Source organism: Staurois parvus, unplaced genomic scaffold (assembly GCF_062004578.1).
Source record: "Staurois parvus isolate SC_StPar_1 unplaced genomic scaffold, SC_StPar_1.0 ptg000884l, whole genome shotgun sequence".
NCBI lineage: Eukaryota > Metazoa > Chordata > Amphibia > Anura > Ranidae > Staurois > Staurois parvus.
The window spans coordinates 358,530-380,557 of record NW_028318680.1 but is presented as its reverse complement, the minus strand read 5'-3'; the positions used below and the strand labels follow the sequence as shown (position 1 = coordinate 380,557).

At 39.4% G+C, this 22,028-nt stretch overlaps 1 protein-coding gene across 3 annotated transcripts in view; it reads right to left on the bottom strand.

The window, feature by feature from the left end:
- The window catches only part of CNKSR2 (connector enhancer of kinase suppressor of Ras 2), a 426,708-nt gene that overhangs the window by 78,236 nt on the left and 326,444 nt on the right, over nucleotides 1-22,028 (bottom strand). For all 3 annotated transcript variants that reach the window (XM_089656051.1, XM_089656052.1, XM_089656053.1), the window contains 3 exons: nucleotides 19,882-19,955; nucleotides 15,510-15,581; nucleotides 675-742 (listed from right to left, as the gene is read on the bottom strand). In XM_089656051.1, coding sequence (XP_089512177.1) covers nucleotides 675-742; nucleotides 15,510-15,581; nucleotides 19,882-19,955 — 214 coding nt within the window. The remainder of the gene's footprint in view (nucleotides 1-674; nucleotides 743-15,509; nucleotides 15,582-19,881; nucleotides 19,956-22,028) is intronic.

The window sequence follows — 22,028 nt, the reverse complement described above, 5'->3', positions numbered from 1 at the left end:
GTTCCCCCCACTAGTTTACAGTACCTATATTCTGGGTCTCAGAAACTTGTTGTAATGCCTATTCTAGCTGCACACTGGATAGTTGAATCATATTCATGGCTTTAGATCTCTTAGGGACTCCAAAAATGAAATCTCTCCACGTGAATTTTCACCTCTGTCCCCAATACCACGTCTTGTTCCACTGCTGCAGTAGATATAGTTTCCATCATCCTGCTTTGTCATCCATAATGTAATATTAGCAAAACAAAAAACTACTAAGCAAAGACTAAGACAAAGCTGGTGAGTGGACATTTTACTTTAGGTACAGAGGTCTCTTTGGAAGTGTTTCAGACATGCAAGATGTGCACTGAACCCTTACGTCAAAACTAAAAATAAATTTTTAGTAAATTGTGCCTTTTTATTAAAATAAAGCAAAAATACAACAAAGAGAATAAGATCTCCTTGCAATGGCTGAGGGTGGGTTTGTTCTGAAAAAATTGGGTGGATTGACTCACCTAAACCTTCATATATATTAATTTTACAAAAAAAAAAATTAGCTATTATTGCAATGCATAATTAAAGCATGATTTTCTTTTCAGTACAGCTAATGCACATCATCTGCTGCAAAGCAATATAAAAAGAATTGAATTAACATTTCATGTCTTTAATGGGCCCTCTAAAATATTTTTGGATACCTTGATCTTGTTTAATCCGCTCTCTCTCCGCATAACCAGAAGCCGCCGAGTTAATTCTACTAATCCACCTGTAAAAGAACAAATAAAAACAAGCAAATGCAGATATAAAGCTAAATAAAAGTAAAAGAAAAAAAAGACGACAGAATGTTCTACATTTGCAAAATATTAGCTTAGCCAATGTATTGCTCATTTTCTTTACTTCTCTTTAGAAGTTATTTCTGTGCTTGATGTTTAATTCATAAAATATATATATCTAAAACTTGGTTTGTAACATCCTGAAATAAATAATAAAAAATGTAGAACAAACATCCTGAAGTAAATTTTACAAAAAATGATCAAATATATAGCAATTTTCCTCGTAATTAAAGTGACTATCACTAAAGAAAAGAAAAAGTAGCAGCCTACAGTCCCTGCCACTATGACTGGGCAAAACCCCAGCACATCCTGAAGGCGCAAACCTTGCTGGCCTGAATCTTGTCTTTTACATGTTGTACACATACAGTATATCTATTGGTCATTGAGCTATGATAGTGATGGGCCTCTATCAGCATTCACCAAAACTTTGTTATTAGGACGGGAGGTCGTTTTGAGAGGCCAAGCTATGACACTTACTAATGCAACAAATGTTGTTTTTGCACCATCATCTATTTTGTGTGGATTAGACATGGTTATTGATTTATCACTATGATAGGCAGCCTCATTGGCATATTTAAATTGGCAGGAGGCATAAAGGGGTGGGAGATTTATGACACCATCAAGACGTAACTGTTGGAATGGACCAACATTCAGCCATAATGAAGTTTTGGAGGCTGCCATAAGTATGTTCAGGCACCTTAAAATACTAGCACATCATACCTTCAGCATCTTTGTTTATTCTCTCCTCTCTACTATGCCTCTAACAAGGGGGCCTGACAATATCATTTCTTCATTTTCATATGTGAGGGTAACAAGAAAACTGCTTCCAAAAAAACAGATGACACCCAGTGCCACCAATGGCAATGGGGGGTTCCTTGTACAGAGTTGGGGGCATTTTCAAATTTGTTAATGTTATAGGTTACCTTTAAGGCTGAACTCGATTATCCAATGTAATTTTTATAATGTAAGCAGTGTGACTATGGATGTGACCTAATATCAGCCTCTTGCAGTCCCTATACATCAGGGCTGGAAGGATCAGCACATGGAGTGATTCAATTCATATGCTGATGAAAATCATTCTGATAGGAATAGAAAGCAGAGTAACAATGAAATAAGCCCATCACTGTTCAAACCAAAAAATAGCCTGCAATTGGTTTCACACAATAAATGAAACTGCAGCTACCACTATATCTGAATCAGGGGCGGACTGACCACTTGGAAACTCGGGCACTGCCCGAGGGCCCAGGGTCAGTAGGGAGCCTCATGAGATGCCCCTGGTACCTTTTTCATAGGCTTTTTTGAGTTTGGGCAAGGACACAGGGGCCCCATGATCTCCTATTGCCCGGGGGCCCCATGAGTTGTTAGTCTGCCCCTGATCTGAATACAGGATATGTGCAAAGCTGTCCATAGATGGTTCAAATCCTGGCTGCTTCAGAAGGGACCTGCCGAGATCTGAACCCACTATGGGCAGGCTGATTGTACCCAAATCGATTGTTGTACGACTTGGGTACAACTAGCTTGTTGGATTTTTTCATGCGATTATTGCCCGTGGCTATAGCTGCTAGCAATATCACTGAGTTCTCCTGGCAGGGACGGCTCCCCCGAGCCTCTCCACCAGTTGAACACAATTGTTCCACAGGAGGCGTTCTCCCATCAACAGAGATAGTGTTGATGTAGGAATCGAGCGATTTTCTTTAGGAATAAAAATCACATCATCTATGGCCGACTTAAGAAAACAAAAATGGTGAAAATTAAGAAAACAAATATGGTGTCAGCACACTATTTTTGTTTTCTTAAGTCAGCCATAGATGATGCAATTTTCTTTCCTGCAACCACAGGTTGTCACTATTTATTCACATGATAGGATGAATCAAGGACAACCTGGGCTCAAAGAACGTGGGTTGAATGATGTTGACCATCAAACTGGCGACATCTAATGGAGGAAGAAAGTACAGCAGAAGAAATTTTAGAATTGTTGCATTGCAGAATTTTAGTTTTATTTTATCTTTAAATTGGCTATTTGTTGTATCCTATTTTGGCTAGGGTTCTGCTTTAGGTAAAAAAACAAAAATAAGCAAGATGCATTGTTTAAGTTTTGTTGGAGTGCTCACTTAATTGCTGACTCTTTGCCATGGGAAAGTATGCCTTATAGCTCTTATTTAGCTGCTTGGAACTGACAAGACAAATATTTTGGAATTCTTTGCTAACCTCATAAAACACATTTTTTTTTTACCCCTGACATCTGACAGATGTACAAATTATGCTAAAGAAAGGAGAAAAACAAAAAATGGATGAGCTATGTGTTAAGTTAAGCAAAATAATGTGTAGCAGGGATAATATGACTTCCAAAATTAGATAGTCAAAGCCAGAATTGTTGGCTCAGACATGGAACAGGTTTCGTTTGTATACAGCAATGTACTCCGTGGTGATCGGTTTGTTCCATGGGCTCTGCTGACACTAATGAGCAATCTCCTATGAATTTGCAAGTCATTCTCAGACTATTTGAAGGAGCAGAGATATCAGCCGGTCAGATATTTTGGCTTGCCTGACCCCCTGTCATACGACAACTTTGGCAGGGGCAGCCAACAGCTAACAGCTAACAGGATCTTATTACAGGTCACATCCAGGTGATAAACCCTATGTACAGATCCGTGCATAAGAAACAAAGCAAGGTCATCCAAAGTGCATGTCAATGCCAATCCAGTCTACAATACTACAGAAGAAGAAAGGCAAGCAAGGAAACAAGATCATTCATTTGAATGCGAAGATGCAGCTTCCAACAATTACACTAAAGAATAAAAAAAAACTAAAACCTGATAAAGTCTCTATAATTTTTTTCTGGAAGGCTGGGTTCACATTGTAGCCCTGTGGCAATGCGCAATTTGCACCTTGGTGTGCTACTGTGCTAAATAATTGTAAAGTGATACTAAACCCATGACCCTGCATTCACTATATCTGGTCTCCCACAGTACATACAACATGGAAATTATTATTTCAGTAAATATAAACTGCTAAATACCTTTTCTCATCAGCAGCTAGAGCAGTCTTGTGACTTCAGCAGAGCACTGGTTAGAGCTTGTAGGAGTTTTCTTTCTGCTCTAGGAGAATGTGAAACCCCTGACCCTCTGTCTGGTCAGTGCTGATTGGCCCTGTCCTGATCACATGCACCCTCCCAAGAAAAAAATAAAAACCTCTCTAGCAATACACACCAAACTGAGCATGTGCATGTGACTACGGATTCAGTCTGTATCAGGTGGACATTTCAACAAGAGAAGGGGCAGAGAAGATGGGATCAAACAGCCTTTTTACACAATGCAGAGGATTAACCCCTTAGGTTCCACAGTGAGTATAACAAGCATGCTTTACTGCATCTACAGACTGATTTTACTGTTGTGGGTTTAGTAATACTTTAATGGCACCCAAAGCACCTTGCCAACTGATGTGCCTTGTGGTGTATCTCAACATACGGTATTTCACTACTGTGTTGCGTTAATACGTTAATGCGTTAATACTCTGATGATTTGTGAACTCAGCCGAAACCGAACAGAAAAATCAGTCTGTATATGCAGTAAAGCATGCTTGTTATACTCAATGTGGTACTTAAGGGGTTAATCCTTTGCATTGTGTGAAAAGGATGTTTGATCCTGTCTTCTCTGATCCTTCTTTCATGTTCCCCATTTCATCTCCTGATAGAATACAGCCTCTGGGTCACTCTGCACAAGCTCAGTTTGGTGTGTACTGCTAGATTTTTTTCTTTTTTTTGGGAGGGTGCATGTGATCAGCACAGGGTCAATCAACACTGTCCAGACAGATGTCAGGGGTTATGCAATCTCATAGTGCAGTAAGAAGAGAATGAAAACTCCTCCTACAAGCTGAGACATGTGCTCAGCTGGACACTGATAGAGCAGTCTTGTGACTTCTGATGAGAAATGGTATTTAGCAGTTTATATTTACTAAAATAATTGCACTTCAATGTTCTGTGTACTGTGGGAGACCAGATATAGTGAATGTCATAGAGAAAGTCTAAAAAAGACTGAAGTAACCCTAAAGTGTATGTTAGCCCCAACATTTCATATTCCTGATAGGTGCCTTTTGTACCATGTACTTGCATTAAAAATATCACGTTCCCTTTGCATTGCTTTCCTGTGCAAAATATCTGGTGATCCTGCCAGTTCCCTTGCTTTTCTATTTCAAAATGACCATGCTAGGCAAAGAAGCACATCCAGCCCAGTGTGGTCAGTTTTCAGGCTGTGTTGGGAGCACAGTCTGCCTGTTCTCCAATGGTCAGACCTGTGCTAATACGATCCCCTGCACATCTCTTCATAGGGAAGATCGGTGTGCTGCTGTTTCTAGGACTTACCAACCAACCTGGAGCAACTATGCAGATCCGGGGTTCCAAAATTTCACTGACAGCATGCAATTTTCATTATAGCGATTCACTAGGTATTGAATGAGGATGTGTTAGTCCTCAATGGCAACTCCAATATATCTATGACAAATTACGTCCAAATATAAAATACTCCCAAAATATATTTAAAAGTCCCATGAAGAACCATTCAACCAGGCATTTGTTTTTTTATATATACATACATGCACACCCACACTGTTTGTGTAGCTGCTGACTTTTATTTTTTTTAATTTTTACTGGAAACGCAGAACTGCCCTGTGGTTAAAGTGTAAACACTAAGAACATATTTCTCATATTCATTCCCTCTTGGTCTGTTAAATATACCTGTGAAAGTATTTTAGTATAGTTCTCTTAATAAGTTGCAAAAAAATGGCTGCTCTGGCCAGAAATATTGAGAACTGGGAACTTCCTGTACTGACTGTTATAAGTTATTGTTCTGAGATATCTCTAGGGACTACAGAACCACACCCCTCTATGTTATTGAGAATATGAGAGGGGCAGGGTTCCAAAGTCTTGTTTCCTTTGTTTGGATACAAAATGGTGAGTGAGTGTTGTCACCCAAGGACTAAAAGTTGCAACAGGTTGTATTGTATGGTAATCCAATTTGGTAGCCTGGAATGTATTATTTTTTTTAAGTTCTTGGCTTCATTTACACCTTAATTTGCATTAAAATGCGTGGATGTTGTATCTCTTGGCTAGATCATCACTACAAGTCATAAGGAATCACATAAAAAGTGTCAATTTGTACTCTCCCCTCTCTTTCTTTCACAATGGAGTTCTTGATGCCATAAGTCTACTGGCAGGACTGAGTATTGCAACTTAGAAGGAAAAAAAAAGAGTTGTAGGGAGTTGCAAATGAGTAACCAAATACTGAAAGATTGTGTGTCTGAGAAAGGGTGGAAAGGGCAGTAAATTGTATCAGTTTTAATGAAGCAACAGTCTAAAGGTATCCTATCAGGTACCCTGATGGTTTTAGAATGGTGCAAGTTTGAACAGTTGCCTTTTCTTGTCTATACTTTAAATACTACACAAAGTAGTTTTCCAAAATGCACAAAAGTAACTGGAGTGCAGTGTTGTCAGTCATTGCAGATGAGGATTCACCATCACTTTCATTTTGTTCCTATTCAATTTTTTTTTTTTAATAACTTATTTTTTATTGAGTTTGAAAGAACATACAGCAAACAAATGATTGCATAGAGTTGTGGATTAACAGTCTCAAGTTAACAAAAGAGGAAAGAAATAGGCTCATCGATGAAGTGCATATACATACAATGTCAGTGCATAACAGTGGATGAACCAGCATTAACAGACATTTTAGAAGACGTATTGGAAATGAAAAGATCCCATGGTTCCCAAACAGCTGCCAGGAGAACCATTCCTATTCATTGGCTATCTATTACCCCTCCTATGCGGTTGGAATTGGTGAAGGTTATCGCTGAGATTAGAAAAATGGAGTACCTCATAGCAGTGAGGTACTCCATTTTTCTAATCTCAGCGATAACCTTCACCAATTCCAACAGCATAGGAGGGGTAATAGATAGCCAATGAATAGGAATGGTTCTCCTGGCAGCTGTTAAAACATGAGAGGATAGTTTCTTGGCAGGTTTGGAGAGGCCTGTGAAAGGCAGGCCCAGTAAAAGATGAATGGGATCAAATGGGATATGGACCTTTAGACGTAGCTGCAAAAGGCTAAGGACCTCTCTCCAGAGAGGTGCAATGTGTTGGCAAAGTCAAAAAAATGTGGAAAAGAGTGCCAATATCCTCGCCACCTCTTCAAGTTTATAAAACGGAATACAGTCAAACAAAAATATGGTATTGTTAAAAGACATTGACCCCAAATGAAAAGTTGGTGAAGCTTTCCTCTACTCTATTTGCGGAAAAGAATGCTAGGGTGATTACATTTGTGCATAGGTCTACCATATGAAAAACATTGAACATGACTGGTGTTCACTGGAGATTACCAAGAAAATTACTGCTTTGCCAAAAATAATTCTTGTTTACCCGTACTCTTCTGATGTTTCACAGCACTATGGGAGTCATTTGTGCTTTTAATGGAACATACTGTATATGCACAGTTATGTTTTCACTTTGAAGAATGATGAAAGGAATATAATAGAGAGCGGTTTTGCTGCCCTGATGCCACAATAGCTTGCAGTCATCGGGAAAACAATAAATTCAATGTCATATCAGGAAATTCCAAAGCAAGAATTTTGTCTGCTCTAAAACTCATTGGATCTAGAAAAATGCCAAGGATCCAAACTACAAGAGTAACGCAGCAAGATGAACTGCTACAGCAGAAAACAGGTTTTCCGTCTGTAAGGTAACAACAAGAAAAGAGGCTGCAATAGGCCCAAGATTACCAAAACTGGGGGCAAAAAGATTTCTCTGGTGTGACATGCAGATGGCAGGGTCAGAATTTGATGAACACAGAAAATCCTTTCATTCATCCTACTTAGTGTAATAAAACATCAGAATGCTAGTGATGGTGGTGTAATGGTGCAGATAATTTGTTTACAAGTATTCATTAAACCCCTTAATATCAGCTAAGCATCCTTAATAACAACGAGTAATAGTGAAAGGGTAACAGAGTATTGTTGCCAACCATACAGAGAACATCTCATTAAAGGATAAGTTCAACTTTGGAAACATGTTATATGCTCCATCCATTTTTAAGGTGGAACATGTTCCTACTGAGTGACATATCGGCATGGATGTCACGCCACTTCCTCAAACTTAATCTGTCCAAAACTGAGCTCCTAGTTTTCCCCCCAGCCCGCAACCCCCCCCCCCCCCCCCCCCGACTTCTCCATCAAGACCAACAACACCACCATCAGTCCCTCCCCTCAAGCCAGAGTACTAGGTGTCATCCTAGACTCCAATCTGTCCTTCCAGCCCCAAGTCCATTCGCTGACAAATTCATGCAGACTTCACCTCCATAACATCTCCAAAATACGTCCGTTCCTAACCCCGGAAACCACTAAGCAACTCATTCACTCCCTCATTATATCACGCCTCGACTACTGTAACTCCCCCCTCACCGGCTTACCCAACCACAGGCTATCCCTGCTTCAGTCTATCTTGAATGCTGCGGCCAGACTCATCCACCTTACTAACCGCTCCGTATCTGCCACCCCCCTCTGCCAATCCCTCCAGTGGCTTCCGATTGCCCAACGGATAAAATTCAAAATGCTAACATTGACTTATAAAGCTGTTCATAATACTGCCCCAAACTACATCACCGATCTGGTATCCAAATACCACCCAAAACGTACTCTCTGCTCCTCACAAGACCTCCTACTCTCTAGCTCCCTTGTCTCCTCCTCCCATGCTCGTCTCCAGGGCTTCCCCCATTCTCTGGAACTCCCTACCCCAATCCATCAGACTGTCACCTACTCTCCTCACCTTTAGGCGCACTCTGAAAAACTCTCTCTTCAGGCAAGCCTACCCCGCCCTCAGCTAATTTCTGAACTCCTCCACTCTTACTACCACTCCATCCCCCACAGCTATTTCCTCCTGTACCACTATCCCCTCCCTCCTAGACTGTAAGCTCCAAGGAGCAGGGCCCTAGAACCCCTCGTGTATTGAATCATATTGTTACTGTACTGTCTCGTGTACTGTCTCCCTTTATAATGTACAGCTCTGAGCAAACTGTTGGCGCTATATAAATACTGTATAATAATAATAATGTTCCTACTGCTGCAGTGTCTGCCCAAACCGCCAGCTATAGTGACAGCAAGCCAGGGATCTTCACCCCTATCTCGCTGTCATAATTTTAAAAAAATTTGGCTGTGTTCTGTGTGAAGGGGAGAACTACAAGTGCCAACCGCCTTTGTCGCTTGCAGTTCTCAATGAACTACCACAACGCTGTTGAGCGCTCTAGGTAGTTCATTGATGCCTCCTGTCATTGTGTAACTGCCTGCCTGTATGAGGCATGCGCAGACAGCTACACTGAGTCTGCAAAATCCCTGCATTGCAGATGCGATCTGCTGATTGTGGGTGCAATGCTATATAGGTTCTCAATTAAAAAAAAAAAAAAAAACAATGCTCATTTTGTTTCACCTGCAAAAAGATGTGCATTTATTATATTGTTTTTTAAAAAGGTGAATGTATCCTTTAAGGGCTATACAATATAGATAGTACTCCTAAAAACAAATATATCATTCTCTACCTCCATACAGAAAAGGGAGAGTGTCTGTGAGATTTATATATAATATTAGACAGGCGTATTTACTCTTCATTATTTTCCATTTTGTTCAAAAACTTACAAGTTGGTTTATGAAAGCAATAAATACAGTGCACGATATCCGGCATTGCAAAACTCATAGGGAACATACAGTGGTATTGATTTTGATACATGAAATTTAATTAATCCCCGCCAGCGTCTCTCAGTGTTTGAACAAATGTCTGTTTTGTTACAAATGCTTTCACTTGGTTAAGTCACGTACCCAGAATCCAGTCTAGCAGATGTCATTTTATACCCATAAGCAGTTACTTTTATTTATATTGTTATGCTGTTCGCTGTGTACATAAAATCTGCTGCACAATATTGTTTCTTTGTGCAAACAGAAATTATAAATACTGGAAAATCAGGGAAATGGAAGACGTAGACTACCAGCAAGTAGTTTTGTAGGATACATAATGAGTCTTATTAAAATAGAAAGTATCTGTACTTCCAACTTCCCCCCAAAAAATGCAAATCATTTAGGATAGTAGATGCAGCTATCCCTTTTTGCCTCTGGGCCAACTGTTCACCTAGCATAGGTAACATCTAATATATACTCATTTATTCCAAACTGAATGCAGTAGTTTTAGGCTTCTTGTCCATTATCAGTGCCCTATAAAATAACCATAGCTCTACAAAGCAGGAATTTGGGAACAGTAACACAGTACAACTAAAGGTGAGGTGGACCAAAATAAACAAAAGATTCTGGATGTACAGGTGACCCAGGTTAAAAAAAAGAATAATTTCCATTTCCTATTCTAAAATGAACTCTTTATTTTTTGGATTTGTGATGGAAGTGACAAACTGCTGGAAGAATTAAAGTGGAACTCCACCCAAAAGGGGAAGTTCCGCTTTAACGCCTACCCCCCGCTCCTCTTTGCCATTTGGCAACCTTTTTGGGAGGGGGGGGCGGGTACCTGGTTTTAACAAGTACCCGTCCCCACTTGCGCTCTGATCACCTAGGCCAGGGGTGGGCAACTGTGGCCCTCCAGCTGTTGTAGAACTACAAGTCCCATGAGGCATTGCAAAACTGACAGTTACAAGCATGACTCCCAAAGGCAGAGGCATGATGGGACTTGTAGTTCACCAACAGCTGGAGGGCCACAGTTGCCCACCTCGGACCTAGGCGATTGTGGTATTGATGGATGCATGCACTGACCTTAAATAAAACCATCAGATGAGTTCTCTACCCACTCTCTCAAGTCAACTTCATCATCACAGCTTTATTAGTGGTTAGTACTTTTCTAGTGTTTGTGCTGTTGATTATTGTTCATGCCCTCAAGTGGGTTTCTGGAGTTGTCAGATTCCTGCCCGACACTCATGAAAGGTACAAGCATTCAGGCAAGTTTTCTGGTTATTGTTAAAGCTCAACTTCAGAAATTAGAGAATAGCTACCCTTGCATTGGGCCCCCAGTGCCCTCTTCTCCCTGAAGTTCTGGACTGCGGGCAGTTCCTCTTTGTCTTGACATACAACATAGGGCTATGGGGGGGGGGGGGCATTTGCACCACTGGAGGTAGGATACTGAATTACCGAATAAGGTATTAGTCTTTATTCCTACACCCCTGAACATAACAAGCATTTAACTTTTTCACTGCGGGGGGGGGGGGGGGGGGGGGGGTGAGAGTCCTGGGGGCACTACAATGGTAAATTTTTTCTTCTAATTCCTTGAGGTTGGGTGATCATGGTAAACCTGTGACTGGCACAGGTTTGCTAAGGGCAATGGTTGTATTTGTGGTAAACTGCATGTCCCTAATAAAGCTACTGCCTTGTCTCTTGCTAATGTGAACTTGTTTTTGTGACATTATTGAGACTACTGTGGTTCACATTGGTTTGGCAAAGGGCTTTATATCCCTTTACAGCCCATCTCAGAATTTGCCTGGTTAAGCTGGTGATTCCATAACGATACTTGGGCAACTTTTTTCGTAAACCTGCCACTGGCAATTTTTCACTAGCAGCAGAATCGAACATGTATGATTAGTCTAACACTACTGCATGCTGTAGATTTCCCTGGCCATTCATAAGCTATACTCAAGCTAAATATGAATGTTTACTACATACATGTTAAAAAGGAATGAAAGTGGATCTATGGACTATAGTAACCAATTAGATTCCTTGTTTCATTTTCCAAAAGAATAAGAGACATGGATGGTATTTGCTTTTACTACCCTTTCTTATTTCTATTTTTTTTTAAAAGACTCCTGAGACTCAAAACCTAATTTTTTTTAATTTGCTCATTTCTTCTGCCCTAATGGCACCTTCATAGCACATGCTGTAATGAATACGAAGTTATTCTGAAAGCAGTTTTAATATTAATTTTGGTAACAGCCATATATATATATATATATATATATATATATATATATATATATATATATATATATATATATATATATATATATATATATATATATATATATTGTACCCTGTTAGCCAGCTAAAGCCCTAAAACCATTTACAGTATTTGGGCCACTGTAAAAAATGTAAAATATTAACATTGAACAAAAATGTACATTTTTTGTTTGTTAAGCATGTACAATATGGAATCAGAGGCATGCAAAAAACAAAGAACAGAGGGCATACCAGCCTAGCACATTACCTCAGCTATATCTTTATTGATTTAAAAGGAACAGAGGTATACTCACAATCAACATCAGAATAAAGTCACATAAAAATCAACAATGAACTTGAAGCAGCCTGGTCACCTAGACAAGTCCCAACTGCGAGAAGACCTTCCAAAAGGCTAACATGTTCCAAGGGGAAATCCCCTTGTTCTCAAAACCCCGAGGAAGAGGGGACCCCCTTGAAAAGCCTTTTGGAAGGTTTTTTCGAACTTGGGACTTGTCTAGGGGACCAGGCTGCTTCACATACATTGCGGACTTTGATGTGACTTTACTCTGATGTTGTTTGTGAGTATACATCTGTTCCTTTGACATTAATAAAGATATCACTGAGTAACGCCCTAGGCGGCTGCATCTTCTGTTCCTTGTTTTTTGCAGTTATCCTTCTGGGTTTCCCTGGCCTGCTAGGGGGCAACAATGTTGGTTATTGGATTAGCCGAAGACTTTAGATCAGGATTTCTCAACCAGCGCTCCATGGAACCCTAAGGTTCCTCCAGATGTTGCTAGGGGTTCCTTGAGCAACGACTAATTTCTGCCTCTCAGATGTTCCCACTGACACCACTGAGCCTTTTAGCTATCTGTAAGGGGGTAATTTTTCCCAATGACCACATGTGTAAGAAGCATTCTTCCCAATGACCATCACACTAACGTACCATGAGTTGTAGATATAGTAATATTTAGCAGGGGTTCCCTGAGACCAGAAGGTTTTTTCAAGGGTTCCTGTGTGTTGGAAAGGTTAAAAAAGGCTGCTTCCTTAAATGAATGGTTTACCAGTACACTTCTCTCGAGCACAGGGGATTGGTCTCATTTGCTTGGAATCAGAGACCCAAATATTTTACACACAAACCAAAAAAGATACAATTGTTTGCCTTTTGACAAATATGCTACATTAGCAAATAGCTATATATATATTTTTTTTTTAAATCTTAGGATACACAGTGATCCACACTTACATTTATTGTGGTAAATATTTAGTACTACATCATGCCTGGTGAATAGACCGTAAATATATAAAAAGTTTCAATCTAATGCCAAACGTTTTGAACAAGACTAACTTTTTTCAGACATTATTAAGCATAAATGCAAAACTGCATCAGGAAAAAATAACTGCTTCATCAAAAATGGAATATATAACTAATTTTGTATCAAAGAACTCAAATGCATTATAGATTTGCATGACCATGCTATAAAATTGTTTGGACTGACTGTGATGTGACCATGTCCAGAGAATGTAAAATTCTTCTCCTTGCAAAACTGGACTGTTAATTGTCAGTATACAACTGACCTAACAAACTTATTTCTTTGGGGATATGAAGGAGAGCAGTTAAGTACAGGCATCCCAACAATAAAATGTTTTTTTCTACCTGTCTTGCAGACCACGTACTTGCTAGATGTACAGCACCATCTAGGGACATAGGAGGAGAAGAGCTGCCACCTAGCCTCAGAAAAGTGCCAAGAGATGCAGGGTTTTTAGATTTTGTATGTCCTGATAGCCATGAAGTTTAGAGATGTAGAGGACAGACACAAGAATGTAGCCGTTAGAGACAGAGACATGGATTTCTGATATGTAGGTGCTTTTACAATAGGAGTTGTTGCTTCTCAGGAAATACAGTGGGAATTTATTAAGCAGACATTTAAAATATAAAATAGTTGGGCATAGCACAGGTTTGCTTTAAGGCAAATTTAATAAACTTTCCCATTTTATGTGTATCTGGCACAAGGCAAAGTAACCAATATCGTACCCTTCTTTTGATGTGACATTTGCTTCTGTTCCATAAGAAAGGAAGTTGACAAGAAGATTGGCATTTCAATAAGATCTGCCAACAGCTATCAAATTAGCAGCAGCTTCAGATTTTTACTGGAAGATCCTAGCTGTCAAGGTCACAGGTTCTATTTAGTGTGCTATGTAACATAAGTGGTTCACTTTTTGCTCATGTGTATGGATAACAAGTGGACAAGCCTATGCATTCATATTTATATGATATAAATGTTAATGTTTTTACTTTTTTTGTGCAAGCTATAGGCATCTTCAAGAGTCAATTGTCTTGTGTCAGGAAAGTGTTGCAGGTAGTTTAGACATCACGTGTCTATATAAACACATACACAGACTTCAGAGCATGTACTTGGCTACAAGCTGATATTGTATTAGAGACAATGACTCAAATAATGTTAGAACACAAGACTCTCCTTCACTCAATGGACCACTGTTACATCATATGAAGAACTACCCTAAGGACATTGCAGTGCTACTAACACATTCAAGCACTGCTGTTAATGTTCTTCCTTCTTAAAGTGCAATTCTTCTGTATTGCATATGACATATGCATCAGATCCGCTCAGTTCTATTTGTATTGACACCATATTTAAATGTTCCTCACCTTTGTAGTTTGTAGATTTTAGGAAAACTATTTCAACCCACTAGCCAGTGTTCCTGCTGCCTTAATCTAAAGGATGCAGGTGGCAGGTTTCATCCGTGCTTCATCTTGCATTCCAGAATTCCACTAAGTAATTGGGGAAACTACATTTCCCATAATTTTTGGTGCCATTTTCCCATACTGTAGCATTACATGTGGATGTGTTTTTGGAAGCCATTGCTGGGTATAAGGGGGAGGCATTGCTTCACTGAAGATTTGCACCACTTGACACCAGACCTTGGGTCATGCTATAGTCTCAAAAGAACATTGTGCATACATGCAGTGACTACAACCTATTGAGGAAGGAGGTAGGGAGTAGGGGGTGGCAGAGTGTAGACGCATGGTCACTTTAAAGAAGGAAACAACAAAACAATGTAATTGAATATTCTTTTGAACGTAAGTACTGACACATTGCTTGTATTGACAGACATTGCCAGTGTCCATAAGATTTTTTCATGCTTTCCTACTTTAGTTCAATTCTTCTTCAAGAAGGATTTATAAAGGGCCCTTCATTTAGATCTTTACCCGAGCACACTAATGTCAAAGCTGGTGAAGGCCATGAGCTGTCCATCTACCAACAGATGCAACAGCATGACTCATTTATGGCTAAGTCTAAAAGACCTACAGTAGATTCCCAGTTCCAAAGTCCAACCTTTTGACTGCGTGGAAGCTGAAAAAAGAAACTATGATCACATATATGGGCATTCGTGGTTATATATCCCAATTTTCTTCTCTTCCCACCCAGTATTGATTAAAATATTGTCTTACCATCTTAGATTATTTACAGTTCAATAATAGTCTGCTTTGTTAAGATTATCAGGCTAGGCATGTGCATCATAAGTCATGGTATGTTGTTGACCAGAAAGTCAAATTTTCTTACATGGTCCAGCAGACTCCATATTTTAAAGGTTAAAGTCTACCTCATGTGTAAAAGAAATAACTTCTCTAAGAAACAGCTGGAAAATGACGTAATCATTGGATAATAAACAACTGTTAGATCCAAGAATAGAATATAGTACACAACATGTTTTCCTTACCTGTTCATATCGTCTAAATTGTCAGCAGCAAAGTAGAAGCTTTTGATCTTCGGGTGGCAAGCTTTAAATGCACTAGAACAAGAAAGAATAACACAATAACATTCACAAAGAAGCATTTCATTTTACACCATGCCGAGTGTGAATACAATATGAAACGTAATACTTTATAATAACTACCAGATGAAGTGATAACTCCAAACATATGTTTGTAATGGAACAAGGGACATCATATCATCTAAAAAAAAACATATTTAGTGCATTCATTCAGTACATACACATTTTCCCATGGTGTATTTAACTGCAGTACAGAAAAATATCTGCAGATTTGTCTAAAATCCAGTTTCCTTCTAACTTCCAGTTTGAGCTGACAACCCATTGCTTTTACTGCACTGCACCAAGCAGTATTGTCAGCCCGCCTGCTGGACTACAACTCCACAACTATCCCTCTCTGACCCTTTCACATGCATACACCGATTTCTTTCTCAGCAAAATAATGCTGCTGCCTTAACTCTGAACAGCCTGCCTATCATGTTACATGCATTATCTGTTTAATGATATTGTCCTTCCTCACTCCGTAGCTAGGGGATGCTCTATGTAGTTAGTCCCACTCTTCTTCATGCTTTAGCTTCCATTCATCACGTGTACTGTATTCTGCTGGAGTTAGACACACTATGAATTTTTGATCTATCTGATGTTCATCTGTTATGAACTGCACATGTTTTTGGAATAAAGCTTTCTATTATTTGCAAGATGTCTTCTGCCAAATCAGTATCTGCCAAGTTACTTCAACTGTAAAATAAAGCTATCTCAGCACAACTGGATCAGTTATACAGATCACACTTTTAGTGCCTAGATGGGAGGCAGAACACTGCCCACTCATTGGGCATAGTGAAATGGCTCCCAGCAGCTGTCCCTGCATACAATACCCAAATTTACCCCCAAATCTCCCTCTGCCCTCTAAAGCATGTCCTAACGTTTTTTTTTTTTCCTTTTTTTTTGTTTCTCTAGTACAAAAAGCTTTTATTACTCCAGCTGACATCACCAGGATTGTAAAATTCTTGCGGGGCAGCTGCCCGGAGGTTCAGTTTGGCTGACATATGCACATAACACCAGAACTACATGCAGACATGTAATGCATATTATTTTTTCTTTTTAAGTTGCCTAGAAATAGTTTACAACATAAAAAATAAATTTGTCACTATGACTGACATATCCTTTTTTCCTTAACATGCACTAAGTTCTAAGCTAATTTTCATCTTCCCACTCCAAGCTTTGCAACAATTACCTTACTGCTGCTCTAGATTCTCTTCAGCTGGCAAGTAAAACAAACCATTCAGGTTCAGCCCGCACAATGAAGTAGCCTGTTGACAGCGCACACGTCTCCCTGCCACAATTATGCTTCAAATACAGAAGCTGAAAACAGGCCCAAGGCTGTACATAGGTATGTTTTTACAAGTTTACATATTCGATCATTAGTAATGCAGATGGAGGTCTAGCTGCACATGACCAAAAAATGTTATTATTTGGTCTAGAGAACATCACTCCACTGGTGGCACTCATCCTAAACCCACACCCTATCTTATGCCCAGAAGATTACTTCCACCTCAAATCAGTTTACACAGTAGGAACCTCCACCACTAATCATATTTTAATTTTTAGTTGGTGTGCAACAACTCAAGTGATAAAACTAGCTGAACTGAGCACAAAGTTTTATAACTTTTGAAGAAACTAAAAGAGTGCTTTTATACATGCCTGGTAGAGTCCCTTAATAGCTGTTGGCCAAAGTCAATCTTTTACTGTAAGAAAGCAGCTTGTCAAAGGCCCATTCTACCTGAGTTTAATATTGTAAGTAACTGCTCTCTTAGAATTTTCATCAAACACGAGGATGACATTTACTATCCTTATACTGGGACCTTAGGTGCTAAATGTCAACAGCATGAACAAATGAATGCAGCTTACAGCACTACACTCAACACAGTCTGGCAAAGCTTGGATGGCACTGCAGGAAAATATCAATTTAAAGTAGCAGCTATCCATTTTTCTGTAAATGTAGGACAATATATGATCATGTCAAGCAGCAACACTGTTCCCATTTTTCACTATCGCCTAAAGAAGAGCAATTTATTGCAACGTGTCATAAAGTGACATTATGGAACAAAAAAACAGACTACAAAGAAAGTTAAATGAAACATAATAAAAATCTCATCACATTGATGTGATTAGTCTTTCTTAATATAATAATAATTATATATATATATATATATATATATATATATATATATATATATACACACACATACACACACACACATACATATATAATTATTATTATATATAGTGATTAGTATTGTAGGAGGCATATGTCTTTTTAAAATAAATATACAGAAAAATGCAAAAATAAAAAAAATGGGAACTTCCTCTTTCCAATGGTACTAATGCATAATATTAGTTGCCCTTTAAACCTAAACAAATCCCCTTTTTCAGTGCAACTGTACTTAAATGTTTATTCTTAAGTAGTCTCACTTATTCTAAAGTCAGACCAATCCAAGATAACCTCTGATTGACTTCTAATCGTTGTGTTACCTAAAGGGTATGTCAGGGCAAAGTTTTAAAAAAAAAATCGTATCTGGTACATCTATGCAATACATGCACACTTCCCATTTTTTTATCTTTACGACCCTGCAAGTACAGAAATAACCTGTTGATCTGCGAGAGATGTTCTGAATTTTTGACAAGTGGTATTGTTTTGCAGTTTAACAGGTTATAAAACACTTTCAATGGTATATTTAGCAGAACAAACAGAATGAAATAAGCGAAGTGCAATGCTATGGTTTACTTTATAGCTCAATTCCAGTTTATTTACCGCCCCAGGCTCCACCTCCCAGCATTTTTATTAAGTCTCTGAACACATACCTTTTTCCATGGGTCGTCTGTCTATCTTGGAACATCACTATTCCTCTTCCCACTTTTAGTAGTGGGTGGTGCACAATGCTGCAGAGAAATTGCTCAGCAGGGACACGAACATGGTTTCCTGCAGCATTCTCTAGGAAGCCCAGAGCGACTTTGTCAAGCACTCCAAGGCATGTCCTTGATGCCCTGGGCTCACAATAAGTATGAGACTGAGTAATGAGTCTGTGGGGGACAGCACTTGATAGGAGCTCAGTATTGCAGTGAAAGGGTTTTTAATTTCTTCAAGAGATGGGCAATGCATTTTTAAAACAAACAAAAAAACTGAAATTGGGCTTTAAAAGTTGCAGAAATGTAGGCAGATATAAAATACCACTCTATTCATTTAAACAATACCTAATATATAACCTTCTGTAGTTCCCTGCAGTGTAGGCATCGGACTAGGAGAGGAATAAGCAGCACTGTAAGCCAGCCAGGCCATACTACAGTGCACAGCATGTTTTCAAATAGAAGGGAATTCAAGGCATTGACCCCGTCCGTGTGTTGCAGGTTCTTCACTATACGGCTGGAGTGGACCTTGACCAAAGTATTTTACTTTATTAAAAAAAAGTGAGAAGAGCCTTGCAGCCCTTTCTGACAAGAATATCTGGATTCAAAAATTGGCAAGAGAATTAAAGCAGGTAACACAGTGCTCTGTTACAAATTACAATTTGCTTACACTTATTTATGAATTAGAACTTATTATTCATAAAAGTCTAAATGTATTAGCAGGCCAGCTTTAGAGAATCTGAACAGCTCTATTATTACAAAATTACAAGGCAGTTGTCCTTTAGTCTGAAGGTTCTTTTTCTTCTACTCATCCTTCAACAATGGACACATTCACCATTACATACAGTAAGGCTACGTTCACACTAGCCTTGTGTGCAGGCGGCAGAGAGGCGTTTGGGAAGCGTTTTTACCGCTTCCCAAACGCCTCTGCCAATTCTGCACATTACAGCACATGGTGCTGTTCTAACAGGAGCGTTTGCGTCGCGTCGCATTGCGTCAAAACGGACGCCTCTGGTCGAGTCAGGAGGCTTTGAAGCCTCCTATTCTCGTCTATGGTGCCGCTCCGCAAACGCCCGGCCGGCGTTTGCGGTGCGGTTGCGACGCGGTTGCGGGGCGTTTGCGGAGCGGTAACACCACTCAAATGCATTATAGGTGTTTGTGGGGCATTATTAACGCTCGGCAAACGCCTAGCAACCGCCGCTAAACCGCGCATGCGGCGTTTGCGGAGCGTTTGCCGAGCGTTAAAAACGCTCCGCAAACACTGGACCAACGCTTGCCAAACGCTATAGGGGCGTTTGGCAAGCGTTGGCAAAACAGCCTAGTGTGAACGAGCCCTAAGATAGCCATGCATCCAAAATGACACATTCTATTTTCTTATTTAACCAACAGACACAATGTATAAACTATGTTTACTTACAACTTCTTACGGCACTCACTGGCTCGATCTATTTTAAATTCTGGTAGGCTAATAAATCCTTCAGCTTTTTCCTCCTGAAATGTAAAACATACACATTAGAGCTCTAGAAATCAGTCATTTTCTCATCTGATTAACATGTTAAAGGTCTCAACAAAGTCTCTAGTCCTCAGATCTTGGAGACCAAACAAATGCCCGTGTTGGATTTTATAGCTGACAGATTAATGGTCTTCAAACACTAGGCAAGTGTAAAGCTGGGAGTGTCTGCAAGAGTGTGCAGTTCTATGCACACATCAACTTAAATTTGCATGTCTATGTTCTAAACACGCCAAATTACATATCAACACAATAATAAAACAGTGGATTCATATTGGACTTCCATTCAGTTTTTATGTCCATCTTTGTACTGTACCACGCTTCGGCTCCATGCACACTGGATGTTTTAATAACGCTAGTAACATTAACTGTGTAAAGTCACGTTAAAAATGTTTTTCAGTGTTTAGCATTTTTGAATTAGCATTTAGTGGCATTTTGCCGCATTTTTTCGCGTTTTTTTAGAGTTTTATTTGACCAAAATAAATTTTTTTTAAGTCAAAAAACATCTAAAAACGATGGTTTGCCACAATTTACCACGTTTTTCAGCGTTAGAGCATTTTTACAGCTAAACAACTTCTCTAGAAACCCACTAGTTTTTTTTTTCAAGCCAAAAAAAGTCCCTGCCCAAAAATGTTGACTACAGTCTATGTGTGCATGGACAAATAGGATAACATGCTGGGGAGTTTACTACCTGTAGAAAAAAAAAAACATCAAAAGCCAAAAACAGCAGCTGTAAAAACGTCCAGTGTGCATGAGGACCTAACATCAAACTGCTTCCTTGTCAGACTGCTCCTCATAATGTTCAGGTTACCAGCTAATTGATAAGCATGCAACTCCTCTTTCTTAGCTTCTTCCCATGAAGTTTCACATTAAAGCTCAACTTCAGTAAACAATTTTAGTTTCAGATTGGAGGAGGGTTAAAATCTCAAGTCAGGTTTTCATTTTTGTCTGATAGCAATAAAAACCGGATAAAGGTTTTGAACCTTCTTAACTCTTTTAATGAAAAAGATTTTACTGTTCTTGTATCCATTGGTAAGATTTACCTTCATTTTGTGTCTGAGCCTGGGTTCACACTGATGCGGTCCGGAATTCGCAGCGTTTTCTATGCAAATTCTGCACAGCATCAGAATTGCAAACCGCTGCAGGTGTGTATGTTAACAACACCCCGAAATTGGTATGCAAAACGCAGTGCGATGTGCAGAATCGGATTGCATAGGTGTGAATACCCAAGAGATCCAATTCTAGTGTGGACTCAGAAAAGGGTCCTGCACCTATTGGTGTGGATGTGGTACGATCTGAGCCATACGTAATGTATGGCTCAAATCACTCCACACACAACTCGCATGTGATTTGCACAGGAATGTGGTGCGGTTCCTGTGCGAAACACATGCGATGTACCTCACCGTATGAGTGTGAACCTAGCCTAAGTGACACCCAACTGTAGGACAGGTAAAGAGATAATATGGGAGCAATAGTCATTGGGTCATGGGTTCGATTCCCGACCATGGTGCCTCCTGCCTGGAGTTTGAATGTTCTCCCTGTGCCTGGGTAGGTTTCCTCCGGGTGCTCTAGTTTCCTCGCACACTTCAAAGACATGCTGGTAGGTTAATTGGATCCTGTCTAAATTGGCCCTAATATGTGTATGTATGAATGTAAGTTAGGGACCTTAGATTGTACACCCCTTGAGGGTTAGGGACTGATGTGAATGTACAATATATGTGTAAAGCGCTGCGTAAATTGACAGCGCTATATAAGTACCTGAAATAAATAAATAAATAGTGGCAAGGAGAGTCATAAAAACCATTCAAAAGCTTTAAACCTTCCCAACTCAATACAAAACTAAAAAGAAGTTTTGGCCATGCTAAAGTAAATATAACATACAGGTATATCTTTTTTGAGTTATTCAAAATAAGGGCATTTGAAGAAAAACGGTTTTCCTATGACACAGAATTCACAGAACATTATGGGTTCACTAAAAGCATAGTAGGTGTTGTTTTTCATTCTTTACTAACCCTGTTGAAACTGTAGAAGTAGCCATTTGAGCATGGAGATAG